The sequence below is a fragment of the Astatotilapia calliptera genome, chromosome 13 (genome assembly GCF_900246225.1).
Source record: "Astatotilapia calliptera chromosome 13, fAstCal1.2, whole genome shotgun sequence".
Classification (NCBI taxonomy): domain Eukaryota; kingdom Metazoa; phylum Chordata; class Actinopteri; order Cichliformes; family Cichlidae; genus Astatotilapia; species Astatotilapia calliptera.
Genome location: NC_039314.1, coordinates 26,512,298 through 26,533,492, shown reverse-complemented (window position 1 = coordinate 26,533,492; position 21,195 = coordinate 26,512,298). Strand labels below are relative to the sequence as shown.

Below are 21,195 nucleotides of genomic sequence, written 5' to 3'. Positions count from 1 at the left end.
GTTGCTCGCTTTGAAGTTGAGAAAACCTTATCTCAGGACCTCTGCACCAGACCGTCACCTAATGTGATTGACTTTTTGTGTTTTCTTCTCGTCATGTTGCTGGTAATCCCTTCCTCTGTTGTAGCTGTTCTTCCTGATTGGGAGTCTTCGCATCACTGGGACGCTCTGATGTTGTACGATGATTACTTTAGTACATAAAGTAACTTGAGATGATTTTTGATGTGTACTTGGGTTAATTTCACTTTGCAGCCAGTCAGAATTTGGCCTTAATGTAGCATCCATCCCCATGGTTGTTGGGCAACACACTTTTTGCTTGTACAGGCCTGCACACAGGTTTGTGTCCTCAGCTTTTGCGTTGGTTAAATTCCCATAATCCTACTCCTAGAGAAGGCAGAGGGAGCCATAAATACAGTTTAATATCTTTGAGCGTTCAAGAAAACCAAGAAAAAACATGAGGAAACAGGAGAACCAACAGGTGAACCTTCTCGCCGTGAGGCGAACTTTTGCACTATTGTGCCGACCCATCAAAGTACATATTTGGCTTCATCTGTCCCACTCTCTTCTGTTTTCCAGTTATCCTAACATCCTTATTATGCCACTTGTTCCCTCCATCCTCCTCTCTTCCTCCTGATGTGCTGCTGACACGTTCTCACTCTGTCCACACATTGAAGATGTGCAGGGAGTGCTCACACATGTATGGATGAACATTGTCCTCACAGCACTTTTTTGTTGCTTAGAGACAGAAAAAACCTTCACTCACAGAATCATCTACCTCTTTGTCCAGTTCAAAATCACACAAAACACACACGGTACACAGTTCACCTGATCGACCTTTTATAGTCACCTGACATTCCTGGAAGTCTGTTTCTCATTAAATGAATCACAGTCAACTACTTACCTCCTTTTTTTCCCTTTTGACCAATGAAAAACAAATCAGTTTTACCCCTGTTCTTTTTATTCCTCGACCAGAGACGGCACCGGACTCAGTAGTCATTTTCACAAAACTTTATTCATCTTTACTCATCTTTACTCATCTTCATTTATCCTCATTTAAGCATGCATCTTCTAGAAGGGAAGACTTGCCAGGCTGGTGCCCCTCTGCAAAATCTTCACCCCTTTGTTAGTTACAGCCAGCTTTATAGAGGCGTCCCCATCATAAAACCCCCCCACGGTGTGCTGCAAACTCTGTGTCTGTGTCTATGTGAGTGCTCGTGAGTGAGTGTCCGTGACAGTTAAAAGACTGTGGGTGTAGGTGACTCCCTAGAGGTCATAAAAACCCATCTCCCTTCCAGACCACAGTTATCCAGTTACAAATGTTGAGACCTTTCACAGTTCAACTGGGGGAGGGGTCTTCTACAATCTACTCCTAACTTCATGACACAGTCAGGCCTTTATTACATTGAGGGCAGTGTCAGTGTCTCTACAATAATTCTACATTCTATGTTAACACATTTGTAACTCTAAAATAAGCTAAACATTTCTACACTTGTCATTCATTCATTTATTTATTTATTATGGGAGCAAGGAGTAAGACGATATTCTGTGGGAGAACCAGCAGCCCACACCAAGTATTTAACTTCTGTCAGAGAACTACAGTGAGGGTGAATTTAGTGTGTGAGAACAATAAACACACACAGGCACAACATTGAGGTTGCCCGGCCAAATATGTGTCAGCCTTGAGCAGTGCAGAGTTGTTCTTTACAAAACTACAGTCATTAGTAGAGGTATGTTTGCTGTTCTTGGGTTGCAGTTCAGGCATAGACAAACATGTAATTTTATACTTGAAACCCTTACATAATGCATTCCTTAGACCTCAGACTTGATGTTTACTTACCTAAACCCAGCAGTGGTAGAGGTGGCAGGTCAGAAAGGATTAATATAAATCAATTTTGATGTTAAATCTTATAAAAGATTTTTTTTGTTATAAAGTTTGTCTTTAGTTTATGATGACATGTTTTTTTTAATATAGTTATTGACATAATTTTTTACATATCTGTGCCAAAAACTAAAGTGGCTTAAACTTGCATTCTTTCTAATGGCCAGCAGGTGGAGAAAAAGTCAGATTCTAAGAAATTCTGTAAGAAAATTACTTTTTTGATATAGTATCTCAGGTTTTTCTAAAAAAAAAAAAAAAAATTAAAAAATTATGGTCCAATTAGTGGAAAATAGAAAATAAATCGAGCTATGCTTTAGTGCATGTCTCTCTGTTTCTCAGTTTGAGCCTGGAATATATAAGCTTTTTTTAAGAGCAATACCATACATCACACAGTACCATACAAACTATGCAATGTCCACACTTTTAAAATGAGCAAAGTATGTATTTTATGGCTCTGTTTTATATATATATATAGCATGTGTTGGAAACACTGACATAGTTGTGGCTGAAATGCCAAACTAGTGGATGACTATGACCATCTTTTATATACAGTCTACGGTCTGTCCATAGAGACACATCATCTATAGGCTGCTTCCAAAACTCTAAATTGCTGCCAACATTTGTTCGTATGATTGAGTCAATTACTGATTTCTGGATGTTGTATTTTTGTGCCAGAGCCAGAAAATTGTATTAATATATCCACCTTAAGCCGCAGCTTATTAAATGTACATCTCACTATATTTAATTTCTGCTATTGGTAGCTTTTAATAACATCGGATAGTAGAAGGACATTTGGAATACAACAGACATCTAAAATGATCAACATTTCTCAACTTTAACTTCCATTTGCGTAAAACAAATATGTATGAAACCCTTACTGCATTTTGCATTGCCCTGTATTACTGCTGTTGTGTGTTTATACATGCAGTGATTGATAAATATGAGGAACAAATTAAATTGAAGATTATACAGACTCAAGGCAAAGCCAAGAATGCAGGAATGATTTTTCTACTAAACACATTAGGGTTTAATATGTTTAACTGATTAGAATGCAGAATTTTTGAAAGCAAAAACAGGTTCAGTGGCCACACACACAGAGTACGCTCTGTCCTCCAATTACAATTATTTCCTTTTGCAAGGAGAAAAAAAAGGAAAAGTCCAGCTCTTCTCTTCAAGTCAACATCTGCGAAAAACACATAAATAAAATAAAAATAAAAGGATGAATCAAAGTTTTTCTGAAGACTAATTGTCACATCTGGAGTGAAAGTCACTTCTCAAAGTTACCATATAGCATTACGAAAACTCTGATTACCACAAAACAAACTCAGGACCCAGATTCTGTTGAAAGAAATCACCAAGTGAATCTTTACTGGTTGCCTCTGTGTGGTAATGACCAGCAGCCAAACGGTAATGGCTCATAATGTTCCGAGGAAAATAGGGCAGCAATTGAGTTTTTTTGTTCGTGCATGGACAAAAGTTCAAACCCCACTTGTTGTTTTTTTGTTCCCCGTTTTTGACTGACTTTGATGAAAGTGTTTATTTTAGCTTCATGTCAGCCGTTCATATTTTCAGGAGAGGAGAAGCAGTGCGTTACAGCTAACATTTCAACAACTGGAGTGGTGGAAAGTAATTCAGCAGATGAACTCATCTTATCTAACATTTCTATAATTAGATCTCAGTTTTAAGGGCAATGTGAGCACATCAAAATTATTGCAAGTTAATAACCAAATATATGTATGTATGTGTGTGTGTATATATATGGTAAATGGCCTGTATTTATATAGCGCTTTACTAGTCCCTAAGGACCCCAAAGCGCTTTACATATCCAGTCATCCACCCATTCACACACACATTCACACACTGGTGATGCCAAGCTACATTGTAGCCACAGCCACCCTGGGGCGCACTGACAGAGGCGAGGCTGCCGGACACTGGCGCCACCGGGCCCTCTGACCACCACCAGTAGGCAACGGGTGAAGTGTCTTGCCCAAGGACACAACGACCGAGACTGTCCAAGCCGGGGCTCGAACCGGCGTGTATATATATATATATATATATATATATTCCCACTAGTGCTGTCAGCGTAAATCTTGTTGAAATGACGTTAACGCCACAACACGGCAAATCTCCGTTAACGAGCTACCGCGGATCGCCCCGTGCATGGGGCTGGACGGCCAGCACGTTAACGAGCTAACTGCGCTAACACACTAGCTCCCACCCATGTAATTGAGCATTGCGTGGCACAGCTGACATACTGTTTTACTTTTGTCCATCAGGGTCATGCTTCACATGAAAACCAAAATAGTTCCAAAGGCCAGATCTGAATGAGGGTGGGGGAGGTTCAATTTCGGGTAGCGTTGAGGCAGCTGCCATGTTGCAAAGAGCTTAGCTTCTTTCTCACTAGCTTGCGCTGTGCTCAGTGGATCTGCGCTCGACAGTGCAGCCTAGGCGGAGTAGTTGAACGCATATCCACTGAGCGCTCAACACAGACAACATCGTCAGAAGAAAAGTTGATAAAATAAATCTCAGTGGTGTTCATTATCCTTTTTAAAGCCGTATAAGCGCGGTTAGCTCATTAACGCGTTGACGCCATGCAGCCCCACGCACGGGGCGATCCGCGGTAACTCGTTATCGGAGATTTGCTGCGTAATGCGGTTATGGTAACTCATTTAACGATTAGCTGACAGCACTAATATATAAAGTGTTGTTGTGTTGATGACTATGACACTTTTATTACAGTCTCGGTCTTCCATAGAGACACATCATCTATAGGCTGCTTCAAATCTAAATTGCTGCAAATTTGTTCGTATGATGAGTCAATTATGATTTGGATGTGTATTTTTGTGCCAGAGCAGAAAATTGTATTAATAATCCACTTAAGCGCAGCTAATCTCACTATATTTAATTTCTGCTGATTGTAGCTTATAAATTGGATAGTAGAGGAATTGGAAACAACAGACATTAAATGATCAACTTTCTCACTTAACTTCCATTGCGTAAAAAATTGTATGTAAACGTCGCATTTTGTGCCCTGTATTGTGTGTGTGTGTGTTTATCATGCAGTGATTGACAAATATGAGGACAAATTAAATGAAGATTATACATACAGGCTAAGCAAGAATGCATGATTTTTCTACTAACCAGATTTAATTGTTTAATGATTAGAATGCAGTTTTTGAAAGCAAACAGGTCAGTGGCACACCACAGAGTAGCTCTGTCCTGCCAATTCAAATTTCCTTTTGCAGGAGAAAAAAAGAAGTCTAGCTCTTCTCTTCAAGTCAGACATCTGCGATAAACATAATAAATAAAAATGAAAATTAAAAGGATGAATCACAGTTTTTCTGAGACAATTGTCACATCTAAAGTCATTCTCAAGTACCATAGATTAGCTCTGATACACAAAACACAGGACCAGATCGTTGAGAATTCACTAGTGAATTGACTTGTGGCACGTACAGACGTATGAGATGTTTGGGCTTGCTATAAGATGCATGAGTCAGTTAAGACTTGTTTACAGCAAGCGGCCCAAGAGGGTCATACCAAACTTTGAAACACACAAAAATTAGTCGATACCATCAAGACGTTATTGTCAGCATTATGTAGAATGTAGTGAATCGTCTGGCCGTGTGCCTCTAAAATATGCCCTGACTTTGTCTCTCTGTGTGTGTGTGTGTGTGTGTGTCTATGTGTGCGCGCCCGTGTGTCAGAAATGGGAAGCCAGTATCTGTACATTTGTAATTACAGTCAGGAAATGTTTATTCATGTTTGATTGGGTGGGACCAGCTGGGACTTTGGGTACATTTAAACAAACTATTTCAACATCCTGTTTAAAGTCGCTTTCAGGAGGAGTGGAGGGAGGGAAGAAATTCTCTCTGAGGTGGACTATCGGCCACTTATGTAACACGAAATTTTGAGGCCTCTTTAAACTGATAACAGAGGGGAGAAAAGAGCCCAAGGTTGGCTTTAACCCTTGTATGGTGTTCGGGTCTGTGAGACCCGTGTTCAGTTTTTTTCAAAAGAAAAATTAAACAATTAATTATTTTTTCACGTGTAAATGTGTTGTGTCTTTCCACTCACTCCACTTGATTATAACTGATTTATTTATAACATTTTATATAAAAGAAAAACGAGAAGCACATTAATTCATAAATGTGATCTAACAAAGGTAAAGGGAAAAAATTAACCATGTTTGCTGTTCATATGTCTTGTAATTGGGATGAAGTAAACATCTGTTGAGTAATTTAACATAAAATTGTTTGATAGTGTTAATTTGGAAAGCCAAAACTCTAGCGGGTCCACCAGACCCATGAACACTGGCTGAGTAACAAAAATACGAACACCACACAAGGGTTAAATATACATGGCATGAATGTGACATGTTTTGGTGAATGGCCAAATTAATTTTTTTAATCAGTTCCGATCCAACTAAAGAAAAGCAACAATACTCTACAGACAGTATAACACTTCATTGTGGAAGGTCCCTAAAGCTCAGTAGCAATCCTGATTTCATGGCAGTTAAAAAGGATTTAAAAGTGTATTAGTATAGTAACATACACCCACTGCTAGTCAGGACCCTTTTGCATCACATTTTAATGGACTTTGTACCTGCTTACAATCAGTTTTAGACTTGTTAGGCAGTGCTACACAACACAACACAAAATAAGGTATAACATCTACATAGGGACAGAGGTTGGTAAGCTAAGAAGACATGATTTTCAAATGCTGTTTAATTAAGTCTATATCCAATTTAATCATTTAAACCGCAATCTCAGCAGGTCAGCAGACCATAATATTTACCAACATCTGGTACCCTTATCATACCCTTAGATATGGTCAGCGTTGACATATTTCATATAGAGCGTAACATTTTAGCTCTTGTAGCCTTCATATAGTTGCTACACAACTGCAAACTGTTTTGAAGTCAAAGGAGTTCCATCGTATCTGTTATACTAACCTGCCTACTGGAAATAATGATAGCACATTAACTCTTTCACGCATAGTGGTCACTACAGTGGCTATTCAAAGGCTGTTTTCTTGCATTTGTGCCAGTGTTGATGGTATACTTGCACATCAACCAGTACATTGGACAGTGATGTGTCCCTCCATACCAAATTCATAATTCAGATATGTAAAAAAAACTCATGTTTAAAAAAATGAAGTTCAAAAATCTTTTTTTCATGCCTGAAGATGAATAAAAATACTTAAGAAAAAAAATCCTGATTGAGGTTGTCATAATTCATGCATGAAAGGGTTAAAATGGTCTTATGAAGTATCTGTATATGAGAAGAAGAAAAGTTCGCAGTCATCTGCAAAATACCTGCTAATGTACAATTTTTGCATCCGAACAAAATTGGACTTCCTCATCGTCTAGATTCAGCGACTCTCATTAAAGAACAATCAAGTCTTTCAAGCTCTGTAGTTTCTCCATCTAGCAACGACCCTCACCCTTGGGAAGCTTAGCACTTGAAATATAAATTATTTGTATTTTTTATTTTAAAAAAGGGGAACCAGAGGAAGGTTAATGCATATCGGTAGAAAGGAAGCATACAGTTGGTGACTGTTGTTTTGTTTAAGCTGCAATGGTTAAAATGGAATTGCCATATCTGGTTAATATTGCTATCAGAAGAGAAATAAATCTGTGCACCGTTTTATAAATTTCCAACATTTTGAATTGAATTGAAGTTACCACAGTGTTTCCAAGTGTCTAAAATTCAAGTGGGAAGAATCATTGAGAAATTCAAAGAGAGCCACACAGTACAGAACAAGCCTGGCAGAGGTAAGAAGTCAAAGTGAGAAAGTATCTAAAGACCCCAGAACAGCCTACCTTCAAAATTTTTCACTTACTAAGAAATTTCACTTCTGCAGAAGAAACACCCTCAAACCAGGCTGAAGGTGAAGCACAACCTGGAGAACGATTATGGTGAAGATCTGCCTCCAAAAGACCAATAGGAAGGTTACTGACTGGCCTGCATGACGCCCCGACTTGAATCCCAGTGAAATTTTTGAGGTGAACTGAAGATCAAGGTCTATGCAGGAAGACCAGCAAATCTAGAGAAGTTTGAAAGATTCGCCAGAGCAAAATAGTCTGGGAGTACTCGGGAGAGAAGGATGTGAGACTACAACAAATGATTGCACTACAACATAACTGTCTATTAGTATCACAGGGCCTAATCATTTTGACGCTGATAGTTTTCGATTTTTCTCAGATTCATTTTGCTTCTGTGCAAATGTAAGCATCCAAAATAAAACCAGGATGTTTGGAAAAGCTGTGCTCTATTTAACATCGCTTGGGAAATACTTAAAAAAAATCATATTTGGAGGCTAATAATTATGTCCTCATCTGTAAAGTGGGTTGGGAAAACTGGGGCAAAGTGGTCAAAAAAACAGAAAACTTGTTTAGTCTCTAATTTTAGATTTAAGAAACAAGAGGCTTTTTTATGCCATAAACTTTTTCAATTCTCTGGCTTAATGATGCTCTCATAAATGTCTGTTGTCCTTATGTATTTGTTTACTTTAGCCCATTAGACATTTACAGTCGCTTACAAACCTGCAAAGACTGAGTTTCACCTGACAGGTCGATTGTGTCACATTCGCTGTCTATTCCGAGACTATAAACCAAGACCAACTGCTTTTTTAAGGTATTAGAAAAATGTTCCAGCTTTTTGAAATGTTCGAAACAACAAATCAAGATGTGTCTTTCTTTTAGTGTGACGACTACCTTCAAAATTTTTCACTAGTTCAGGATCAGCAACTCAACACTCTGTCTCTTAAAGTGCAGTCCAAAGCTCTCAAGATGTGTTGCAAGGCAGGCAACATAGACAATGACTAAGAATTAATGTATCCTGTGGCCAGTTGTGAACACTCATTATGGCCAAACATACAGACGGTTTTTTAGGTAAACATGCCCCAAATATCCAGATGGCGACAGGTTTGACGTGCATCTGATGAGTTAATGGAGCAGGTGCTGTATAAAGCCAAAGATGTTCAATGTTCGTGCTTAATCACTGTTCCAATGCTAATAAGGAGAACTCAGTGGGTGTGAGACAATCATAAAATTTCTACTTCTTCTTTGCTGTTGTCTTTTTTAAATAACAAAGGGTAGAACATGCACAATCATTGTCATGCTTAAACCCATTCACAGCTAATTGCATTGGAGAGGAAACTGCGGTTGTTTGTGCAGCTAGCTCCACAATTTTAGGTACATGCAAGAAACAGAACTTTGTTTGCTCTCAATGTAATGAAACACACACATAGAAATGCTTTTGTCTTTGTTCTACAGAGTTTACAGGATAAATTGGTTTTGGGTTTTTTTTTACCTTTCCACGTGCACATATTCTGTTTACATACTTCCTGTGTCTCAGATTCAGTCTTTGTCGCTCTTTACAAATCCTATATACGCCTCACAGCCGGGGGTCTCCTTTAATGTGGTGGAAACACAGAAGCTTCAGATCTGTAGCTCTGTGTCACCTTAACAGCTAACGATGTGAACCCTGCGGCCTCACACAATGGCTCTGACGGGCTCCTCCTTGTTTCTTATATACCCAGCTGTTTATATCACAGCACCCTCACTGCACATACTCTCTCTCTCTCTTATTTCCTATATGAAGAAAGCGAGCTGGAATTCAGGAAGGAGGCCGTTTGTTTCCCCACGGAGCCCATTTTCATTACCAAGAGAATAGGGCTCAGAGGGCGTGGTCTACAGCAGTGTGTGTGTTGTTTTTCGCCTCTGTATGTGTGTGTATCACAGGAAGGGGTTCTATGGAAGTAGGGACAATTAGTGGTTGTCACATAGCAATCTGTATTGTTTTTCTTTCTCTACTCAGGGAAATTTGAGACAAAATCCAAAGTGTCTTGTGTTTTTAAAAATGGGTTAAATTTACAACTAAGATTTTCTCTCTGATTAATAAACAGTTCGTGTTCCATTTATTGTTTTCTTCTAATGTCTTGATTTAGGCAGATGTGATGTGAAAAAATTGTGAAAAACAGAATGTTTGAACAGCTGGTGGGCGGGGCTGCTGTGCTCAGCCAGAGCTGTGTACCTGTGATGATCATATGAGAGGCTCCAGGATATCATATAGAATCAAGAGCAGAAAAACGGTTTGAAAATGGAACTTTTGGCTTACAGCGGTTCTTCGTACATACAGCGACCTCATTATTTGAAACGTTTGAAACATATTTAAAATGAACATCCGCCAGTGTAATGATTTTCATTAAACAGAATATAAAGAAAAGAATAATAGGTTCCTTTTAAGTTTCCAAAAAATATGTAACAGAAGATTTAACAGTTAACTGTAAACGATTTCTGCGTAGTTTCCAAAACTCAATTAATCTAAAGTTTTGAAAATATTCAAAAGCAAGTGTATACAATGTATTTTGTTTTAGTGACTGTATATGATTTATGAGTTTAAATTATTTATTGTTAATGGATAAATGTAAGAGCACTAGCTTAAAATCAAGAATCTTAAAAGAGGAAGTGCTGCTCTGTTATTGCCATGTTTCATTCACAAAATTACCAACATCAGTGAGTTATGTTGATATTTTTGCCATTTTCGAATTGAAATATTTACACACTTACTGAATAAAGTTCTTTTTCACTGTCTTCCCGCAGGACCGCTTGTTCTTTGTGATGGAATATGTTAATGGAGGAGACCTGATGTTTCAGATCCAGCGATCGAGGAAGTTCGATGAGGCACGATCTCGTTTTTACGCCGCCGAGGTCACATCTGCCCTGATGTTCCTGCACCGACACGGAGTCATTTACAGGTAACCGTGATGTGCTTGTTCGATTAACAGGAGACGTAAGAGAATTTCTGAAAAAAATCAAAGAATGAAGAAAACTGCAGCAAAGCCTTCCTTTCCTGAAATGTACATTGGTCTGAGTAGGTGTCAGAGCGCCCATGTTCTAACAACACATAACATGTTTCCATTGTTTGGACAGTCATTCAGGGGTGGGTGATTCACAGAATCACTGAGCACGTAATTTGTGAACTTTGTTGTCAAACTGCTCAGTGGCTGCACATCATTCTGCTGGTTTGAAAGTTTCTGAATGCACGAACCATAAAAGGTGGAGTGGTAGGTTTGAAAATATATTTAAGAACCTTTAAATATGTACTTTTGAGTTTCCAAGGTGGAAAACACAAATGACCAAATACTTTACAACTATTGCTTTGCTTTGATACATATGCAGCACAGTAATTAAAAAACATAAAATCTTGTTAAAGTAATATTTTTCCTCTGTTCCAAATGTAGTTTTATCTGTTTATTGATAGTGGCTTTGGGGCAAGAACCAGTCCTTTTCAAATTTTGCTATACGGTGCTAGGTAACCATTTAATTTTGACAAAAATGCTGCATAACATCTCTTCTGTGCAGTTTGCATGCTGTCGCCATGCTTAATCTGGTTTACCTTTCTATTATTATTTTGTCATTGCCCTTGGCTAAGGCACTAGCATTTGTCCAAAGTTGGTACATCAGCACTGCAGTGCAGCAGTTTGTAATGCTTAAAGTCAGAGAATGAATGGAGAATCAACAACTGCAAACTTTATACAGTTTGTCCTGAACATTTTCTAAACACTTTAGCAACGACAATTTATTTATTGTAGAGTCATTTATTGCATGATTTATCAGCCAGTGATGGCGATGCTGGTAGCTGCATCCACCCCTGTATGTAGAAGTGTGTTCCAGTAAGTCTATCTAATATATTATCTGTTCTGAATGTATTTTCTGAGTAAATACTGGGTGGATGAAAAAAACAACACTTTGGTGTCTTTGAGAATAATAGTAAAGCCGTGATTCTCTTCAAACTCAAAATCTTGGTAACTATTTGTTAAATACCAAGATGTTTGCATTGCAAAAACCTAAAAAAATATAAAAATATGGAAACTCTAGGACAGGGAAAAATTTAAATAACTGATTTTTGGTAGTCTCAGTTATATTCACCAGCTATGTTTGACCAGTGTTTGATTGTTTTTTTCTAACTTCTTTCCGTTCAAGCTAAACTCAAGTTTAGTTCAGGCATCATCAGTCTTGGGCTGCACATTGTTAGCTTTGCAAACAACCACAGAAAATCTTAATTTTCCAACACAAAGCCCTATTAAGATAGAAAGTGATTCACTCAGTGGGGGTTGCTTTGTAGCTGACAGTTGGTAACTAGTGCACAATCATTTAGGTAGATAACTCTCTAATGGATTTATTTCTCAGTCACATGTAAATCAGTGGTTTTCCTACTGATAGCTGCTTCAGTCATTTGCCTCACTTCGTGTTGCTAACGAATACTTTACCCGGTGATGGCAAGTGAATGTTTGGGTTTCTATACCACTGCTAGTTGGTTCTGTGGAGGATGGACACCCTTTAAGAAAAAACATCCTCAAGCTTCATCAGCTGATTTACAGTAGGTGTAGAACAATTAAGCCAAATATGTGAGTGTAGTTAAACTTCATCCAGGCATGTTGAGTAGCACTGATGTCAGGTTGGTTTGGATCCTTCAGAACACCGACTGAGAGAGGAACAGCTCATTTTAACACAGTGTTGCTTGTTGTCGAGTACTCACAGAGTGTTCTTGTGTTTGGTCATGACCCTGGAAGTGCTCTGCGTTCATACGTGTGCTGAGATTACCTCACTGTCCTTTTGCTCCAGGTATTTTCTGTCTGCATGGATCCATTCAGTCATAATATCATTGTCAACCAATAAGAAACACACAATTGGTCCTAAAAAATCCACACAACTTGAATCATAACACCATTGTGATGGATGGAGACTCAGAGACGATTTTGGTTGTTTGATCCAAAAATATCACTGATGGAAGAAAAGCGTGTTGTTCTCTCTGCTGTTTTCCCGGATGAATGTGAACTTTAATTTGCTGTTTAGAGTCTCTCATCATGCAACCTGTGCATGAGTTTGCATGTGTTTATGTCGTACCATCTGTGGCATGTTAGCAGAGAGAATTTTTGTTTATGGCTTTAAGTTTCCAATTCCCTGACACCTGTATGATCCTCCCAACAGCAAAATATTTAAAACACATAAACAAGCACACATCTATACCTACAGGCTTGTTGATATAAAAGATTTTCCTTAGTTGAAACCTGATGTGTCCTCACAGCAGTCTGTCCAGCCTGAATCTAGACTAACAACCAGGTCTCTTTGAATGGTGCCGTGAAAAAAAAACCTGTTGAAATGTTCTGTTGTATGTTAGAAAATACACTCACTGTAAGAATCCAGAAAGAATAAATATATATATCTGTATACTACAAGCGTCATTCACTATTGACCTTCCAGTCTTACACGACCCATAATTTTACCTCCTGAAGCACAGCAGCCTCCATGTGCCCCTTCCTTTTTTAAACATTTCCACATGTCATCCTTGTCTAAGACCATATTTGAAAATATCATGTCCATATACTTGATCTTTTTTAAGAAAATGTCCTGCAACTTTCAATACTCCCACTTTCTAAACATATTTACATGTACTTTTCATTAAGAATTCATAAATACTTTTATCATTAGAAATAAAATGTCTCTAACTTGATGATGACAAAATTCTGACATGTTTGCTTCAAACATCTCAGGCCAGTTTCTTGTCAGTTAATTTAATTTAAAGATTGAGGCACATCTCTGATATTCATATTTCATCTATAAGCCAAACGAGTTTTTTTTCTCACTGTTATCTTAAAAGTTGATTGTTCCACAGCAGAAAAGATCAGTGCAGCAAGAGAAAAACAAATAATATTTAAAAATGTTAAATTCTGACGGGTCAGAGTTGAGTGGAAGGTTTTGCATACATGGAAGATGTATGCAAAAGTGGTCAAAATTGAACCCTAGAAGGCTATGTGAAATCAGGCAGACTGTCAAAACCTTCACAGTGTGGAGACTGTCAAGGTCTTAGGTTGTTCCTGTCAATGATAGAGAAAGAATACCACAACAGCTTTGACCTATCTGAAAAGAATTACATAGCCCTGATTATTCCACCCTGCCAAGGTCGGCCAAAGAGTACTGGGATAGTAGTAAGTTTCTATTCAGTTTCAGATTCACCCTGTTTTGCTATGTGATGAACTCTACAAACTGAGCAGAACAATGAAAACTGTTTCATTGTTTTGTCTATTCTCAAAAAAGTCTCAAGAAAAGATAAGTACACTGGCTACTTTTACTTGTCTTGTTTACAGGCTGGCTGCGGGTTCTTAAAAATCTTAAACACCCATTTACTGATAAAAGAGTTTGTATGAATTCTGCCAGCACAAACATTTCAGAACTGAATGCTACTATTTTTGACCCCTCGACACATTTAGATCACACAGTGCAACGGCACTGTTAAGAGTGTGCTATTTTTGGAGTGGGCGAGAAGATTGGACGAAATGTAAAAAAAAGCTGTTTGCCAACTAACAAAAAACAAAATGCTTGGTAGTTGACAGGAAAAAGGACAGATGTGAGATTTGTGAGGAAAACTATACTTTCAGTCTTGGTAGTTGTTTGCTTATCAAACTTAGGACAATACGGTGACATTAGCAATCAGGATAATTTGTAAAATTTACCAAATAATTGCATTTTACCTTGTTATTCTGAACCAATACCTACGGGTTAAGGAAGTTGTGTAAAAATTATAGTTTTCCATGTAGGTCTGTGAAAAACTGAGTAAAGCCTTACTGCTTCCATAGAAGAGGATAGATAACTGTAGGCTGCTGTAGGAGGCCACAGTCTTTACAGGGATTGATGTACAAGCAGATTCACCAGAAGATCAGACCATTTAATCCTCATTCTGAACCTAAAAGCCACATATCAGACTCTACAGGCCTCAGTCAGCATACTGAATACTAAAGCTGACCACACAATTAGAAAAAGACTGAACAACTATGGCTTGTTTGAAAGGGGTGCCAAATATCTCTCTTCAAGCGGAGATGGTTGGCCATAAGCCTTAGCACTACTTCAGCCGAAAACTCAACACAGCATATCAGGATAAACACCTCGTGTCGACACCTCGGGTGATGATTTGGGCTCGCTTTCTAGCCACAGGACCTGGGGACCTTGCAATTAAGTTGACCATGCACTCCAAACTCCAGAGTGTTCTAGAGTCAAATGTGAGATTATCTGTCTGATAGCTAAATGCTTGGCTCAAATTGGCTCAAGCAACACAACAATGGTCCCAAGCACAGCAGCAAATTTATAACAGAATGGCCAAAAAAGAAAAGTTGTCCCTGTGGCCCAGTCAAAGTCCAGACCTCAACCCGACTGAAATATTGTGGGTCGACCTTAAGTGAGCTGTATATAAATGAATGGCTGCAAATGTTGGTTAACTGTTGCAAAGAAGAGTGGGCCAAAAGTCCTCCACGACGACTTTTCAAAGGACTGCATAGAGTCCTGTGAAAACCTTCTTTCTCACGACGTGAAAGTATTTAAACCTGTAAGCATCATGTCAGAGCAGACACAACAGTTTTATGTAAATTAACAGTCAATGAGACCAGTGACTATCCAGTAATCGGTGCAGCTCTACAAAGTTACCGTAACTTCTAAGCCTATCAAAGGGATGAACATGAGCTAATGCCAGTCTAAACTAAAATAGCAGCCTGGTGATGCACTTTCAGCTTACTCTAAAAAAAACTTCTCATTGAACCCAAACTTTTTGATATTGTTAATGATACCTGATAAATACAGCAGTTGTTCACAAATAAGCAGGTACCCTGGCTGGTTATGATGTGAGAACCTCCAAAAACTCTAAGCCTTTAATAGTCTAATTAACTGGTTCCAGTCTTGGCATTAAACATTGGGCCTATTTTTAAGAGCAAAAAGAACCACCACTGTTTTGGAAATGTCTCTGAGTTGTTCCAAAACATGTCCCTAAAATAAAAAAATGCCTCTGTTAAAATGATATATCAGTTATTACAATAACAAATACTGCATTAACATGAGATGTGGCTGTTTTGGTTGCAGCTTATCCCGGGGCTGCTGGTTGTGTGTATGTGCACGTTTACTGTTGTGACTTTTTATTGTCCATGTGTCTGCCCTTCAAAGCCATGAATACAAAGTGATGGGATGAAATCCTCATGCACAAACACACAAAAACACAGTGTGAGCAGAACACGGCTGGGAATTTGCTCGTTTGCCCAGAAATTAAAGGTCAGTTCACGCCAGAGATGATGGTAAACTCCATTTGCACAATGCACATTCTTCTTGCAATCACCCACCTAAAATTCTTGTTATCTGCCCTTTCAGTCTTTTGGTTTCATTTCCAGAAACCTACCAAGCATGTGTTTTTTGGGGAAGTTCTTCTTCAACACCCCTCTAAAAATTACTCAAAAAGTCATAACTATCAGATGAATATGTGCAGGATAATAATGGTTGCAGGAAACTGCTTTAAACATGCTTACTTTGTATGAATCCTGTTTTTTTGTTGCTCCAACAGCTCATTTCTGCCAGAGGGTTTAATAAAGTCTCATTTTGTTTTAGCTGATCACAATATTGCCAGGTATGTTTTCTTTGTTTTGCTCTTCAGACAGACAGGATGAAATATGACTGAGTCAAAGGAGCAATAGAACAGAAAACTTTTTTGTCACTTTTAGTGCATCTACTGAAATAAAACTTTTTTCCCTTGAAATCCTAACAAATCTTAGTGTCTGACGTGTTATTTAGTTTATATTTACAGTATTTTATGTGTCAGTAAAGCATTAATAAAACTAAATATAGAAGATTTTAGTTGAAAATGTAAAATCAGATGTGCTTTGAAGGAAAAATATTCATTTCAAATGAAAGAATAGGATAAAAAAGAACAAGAAATAAATCATTAGCCAATAAGCAATAAGCATACCACAAATAAGCATCTCTAAGACATGATATGAAGAAAACTTAAAAAAATTGATTGTAACCCAGTGACTGAGAACCTCAACTCACCAGGAAAGTGTGTGTTCGACTCAGGACTGAAAGTCTTTTTATAGCCATTTTAAAAAAAAAGCTAATGTAAGGCACTTGAACACTAACATCCCTTTTTAAAACCTGGAAGCTACATCCATCTCTTATGCAGTCTTTTTTTTACATTGAAATACAACAAAAAATATAACAGTACCTGCTGGGTGCTAAAGATAAGCCAGTTACAGCTGTGTTTCCCAACCAGGGGTACACGGAGAATAATTGTGTATATTTGAACAAGTTTAACCAGTAATGGATTAAATGGATTATGTCACCTATTCACTGAAGCCTTTGACCTTTTGCTCTGTGTGTGTGTGTGTGTGTGTGTGTGTGTGTGTGTGTGTGTGTGTGTGTGTGTGTGTGTGTGTGTGTGTGTGTGTGTGTGTGTGTGTGCGCGCGCGCGCGCTCGTGTGTGAAGCAACCTTAGGTTGCAAACATTGTAAAGAAAAAATGCTGACAATGGTTAAATAATTAAAGCACACAATAATGGTCTAAAAGTTTTTAAATAGTTACCAGTACTTCATGCTTTGGAAAGTTACATTGCTAGCTACATATAATAGATACAACAGTTGATATATGTTTTTCTCAGTAAGCTAAAATATTAAAATATCAATATTAATTAATATGAATGTTAATTAAAGTGTTTTGCCAAAACTATGCCAACGACTTGGTATTGTTAAAAAGATATCTAAGTTACAGTTTTTATTACTAACAGTATTAAAAATGTAAAGCTGACTATAATGGGTAAACAAACTAAACTAGTTACTTATGAAACATATAGCTGTTAAATTGAGTAGCAGCTACAGAGTGAATGCCTGAAATAGTACGTTATGGTTGGTTGAACATCAAATTCAGAATATGTAGAAATACCGTCAGAACAAGGGCAAAGAGCAGAACTGTTAAACATAGTGGAAAACTAAATATGAAGAAAGAGCAACAAGCTATTACATAAAAAAGAAGAAGGATAAAAAACTTTTATAAAAAACACTTGTGTAACATATTTACATAATTTACAAACAGAGGATGTCAAATACAGATCTACAGTTTTTCATAATTCTGTTTTGTTACGTGGTTGTTTTGGATACATGATCTCAGACAAACAAATGTCCCGTCCTGTTGGTGCCTGCTCGAACAGGACTCATTGTTTCACACAGCTTGTGTTACAATGGTTTTATTAATGAAGGGGGAGGGTCTAATCATACAATTTCAACTGTGTGAACATGTCTGTGTTTCTTTTGGTTGGCACAATGGTATCCAAATCAGTCATCAAAGTCCTAACCAAGAGCTCTAAGCTTTATTGTCCCGCGTTTAGTTTTTGTTGCTTTTGGCCTCATAATCACGCATTAAAGTGAAACTCCACCCGAAGTCCACCTCATGAATGGGGTATAATCTTGTAAAAACAGAAATACTTCTAAAAGATGCACCTTTTTTTTTTTCTAGTATACTAATCGCTGTAGAGCATCACTTGACAATAAGATTTATGTCCATGTTTGGACATTTTTAAGTAGGTTGTCAGAATAATACTTGCTTTAGTTAGCAGGATTGTTGCTCTGTATCTGAATTCTGCATTTTTGGGGAGAAAGGGCTTCCAAGGCTTTGTTGACTGCTCCAGCTCAGTTTCATGTATCATAGAAGGTAATTTTCCACTGAGTTTAGAGCATGAGCATATTGAAATGCACCATAATGGAGAAAATTTTTTTAAGTTCCTGGCTCACCTCCAGAAAGAATTCATTCCCATTCCCAGGTCAAACTGACTCCACTTGGCGTTCGCGAACATTGAGATTAATGGTTCAGTCTTTCAACAGTGTTTTCTCAGTCATGCTGTTTTGATAGTGAATATTACTCTGTCAGAGGTTGGCAAGGATGCGCACACATGCGTGTTAATTCATGATGGCTGAGTTGACTAAGCTACCACTGTGTCTTTCTCGCCACCTATTCCTCTCACTCTCTCTTGTCCCTGACCCACTTTATTGAACAGAGGAAGATGAACAACAAGTGTTTTGGGAACATTACGTCCTGGCTCTCTTCCTCTGCTCCCTCCCTCTCCTCACCATCTCGTCTTTTCTCCCATAAGCCTCTCATCTATGCTCCCATCACCACCACCACCACCCCGCACTCCTCGTAAAGAAATATTTTTAGACTGCAGCTCAAGCTCCCTTCTTTTCAACTTTGTTATGTGACCAAATGAAAGGTAATGTTTAGAGGTGATACTGTTGTCAGAGCAGGTTGAGACTGGTTTAAGAGTAGATATGTATCTGTGTAAAGTAAACCTATGAATATACACCGCAGTCTTTAGTAAAACACCATCACACGGCATCATACAATAGTGGGAACAAAGACCTAGATGTCGCACCTCACAGTCTTTTGAGTCACAGTCAGCATAATGTTATTAGGATTGAATGCCTGACCTAATGATAATAATAATAATAATAATAATAATAATAATAATGATAATAATGGATTGGATTTATATAGCGCTTTTCAAGGCACCCAAAGCGCTTTACAATACCACTATTCAATGAGATAGTCTGTCTTTCGAGTTCAGCCATTTTGTTCATTTTAACCTGTATTATAGTTGAATCAGTTCTGTGATTGCTGCTAGTTATATGGTTAGTAATATTAGTTATATCCTATTTTAGTATTGTACATTTTGTTAGAGACACCTCTTCAGCTGCTTGTTAATGCAGTTGAAGAGGTGTAGCCTTTTTTCCTGTCTCCTTCTAATCTCCCAACTAGTCATGGCAGATGCCTGCCCTCCCCGTGCCTGGTTCTTCTGGAGGTTTCTTCCTGTTAAAAGGGAGTTTTCCTTCCCGCTGTCGCCAAAGTGCTTGCTTATACGAGTCAGATGTAGTTGGGGTTCCTTTTTAATAGTTTAGTTAGGGTCTTTAACTTACAATATAAAGTAACTTTTGCACCATTTGCAAAAAATTAATTGAATTGAATTAATGCCAGTATCTGAGTGGACAATCACATGGCAGCAACTCAGTGCATTTAAGCATGTAGACATGATCACGATAAACTGCTGAAGTTTAAACCGAGCATCACAATGAGGAAGAAAGATGACTTAAGCGAATGTGCCGTAGTTTTGGTACCAGACGGGCTGTTCTGGCTATTTCAGAAACTGCTGATCTACTGGGATTTTCCCACGCAACCATCTCTGGAGTTTACAGAGAATGTTCCAAATAAGCGAAAATAGCGACAGTGAGCGGCACTTCTCTGGCAAAAATGTCTTGTTTATGCCAGAGGTCAGAGGAAAGAGGCCAGACTGTTTCAAGATGACAGGAAGGCAACAGTAGCTCAAATGAGTGTTAGTTACAACTAAGGTGTGCAGAAAAGCATTTCTGTAAGCACAACACATTGATTCTTGAAGCAGATGAGCTGCTGCAGCAGAAGACCACACCAGATGCCTCGCCTGTCATTTAATAACAGGAAGCTGAGGCTACAGTTCACGCCGAAATTGTAGAAAATAAAATTTTAGTCTGATGTGTCTCTTATGTTGTGTTGCCACATTGGGGCGGTGGGGTCAGAATTTGGTGTGAAGAACATGAAAGCGCGGATGAACTGTGCCTTGTGTAGTGTAATGGGGTGAGGGATATCTTCTTGGCCCTTTAGCACCAACTGAGCATACTTGAGTATTGTTGCGGACAGTTTCCATCCCTTCATGACCACAGTGTACCCATCTTCTTATGGTTGTTTCCAGTAGATCACATGTTTCAAAGCTCAATAATCTCACAAATCATTTCTTGAACATAACAATGAGTTCACTGTAGTCAAATGGCCTCCATAGTCACCAGATCTCCATCCAATAGCATGTTTGGAATGTGGTGGAATGAGAGATTCACATTGTGGATGTGCAGCCGACAAATCTGCAGCAACCTCTGTGTGATGCTATCATGCCAGTATGGACCAAAATTTCTCAGGAATGTATCCAACACTTGTTAAATCTGTCCTGTAGAATAGCAGATAGCTATTGCTATCTTCTATCTGGATAGCTTAAATCAGCGGTCTCGAACTCCAAACCTCAAGGGCCGGTGTCCTGCAGGTTTTAGATGTGTCCTTGATCCAACACAGCTGATTTAAATGGCTAAATTAGCTCCTCAACGTGTCTTGAAGTTTTCCAGAGGCCTGGTAACGAACTAATAATTTGATTCAGGTGTGTTGACCCAGGGTGAGATCTAAAATCTGCAGGACACTGGCCCTCGAGGCCTGGAGTTCTAGACCCCTTGCTTAAATGAAATTGACAAACAAATGTGCCTCTTTTGGACAGTATCACAGTAGGGAAGTTAGAGGAAATCTGGGAAACATTACATCCAAATAAAAGACAATGGGATAATAAATCTATTAATTATTAAATGCAATAAATGAAGTTTATTAAGTTAATTAATAATTAATATGCTATTAACTTAGGAACGTGAATATGAATACGTCAAAA

The 21,195-nt window shown here is 38.3% G+C and overlaps 1 protein-coding gene across 1 annotated transcript in view; it reads left to right on the top strand.

Annotated features, from left to right (window-relative positions):
• The window catches only part of LOC113035504 (protein kinase C epsilon type-like), a 91,296-nt gene that overhangs the window by 61,614 nt on the left and 8,487 nt on the right, over positions 1-21,195 (top strand). Inside the window, exon 11 of the mRNA XM_026191113.1 lies at positions 10,485-10,639. Within this exon, the coding sequence (XP_026046898.1) occupies positions 10,485-10,639 (155 nt within the window). The remainder of the gene's footprint in view (positions 1-10,484; positions 10,640-21,195) is intronic.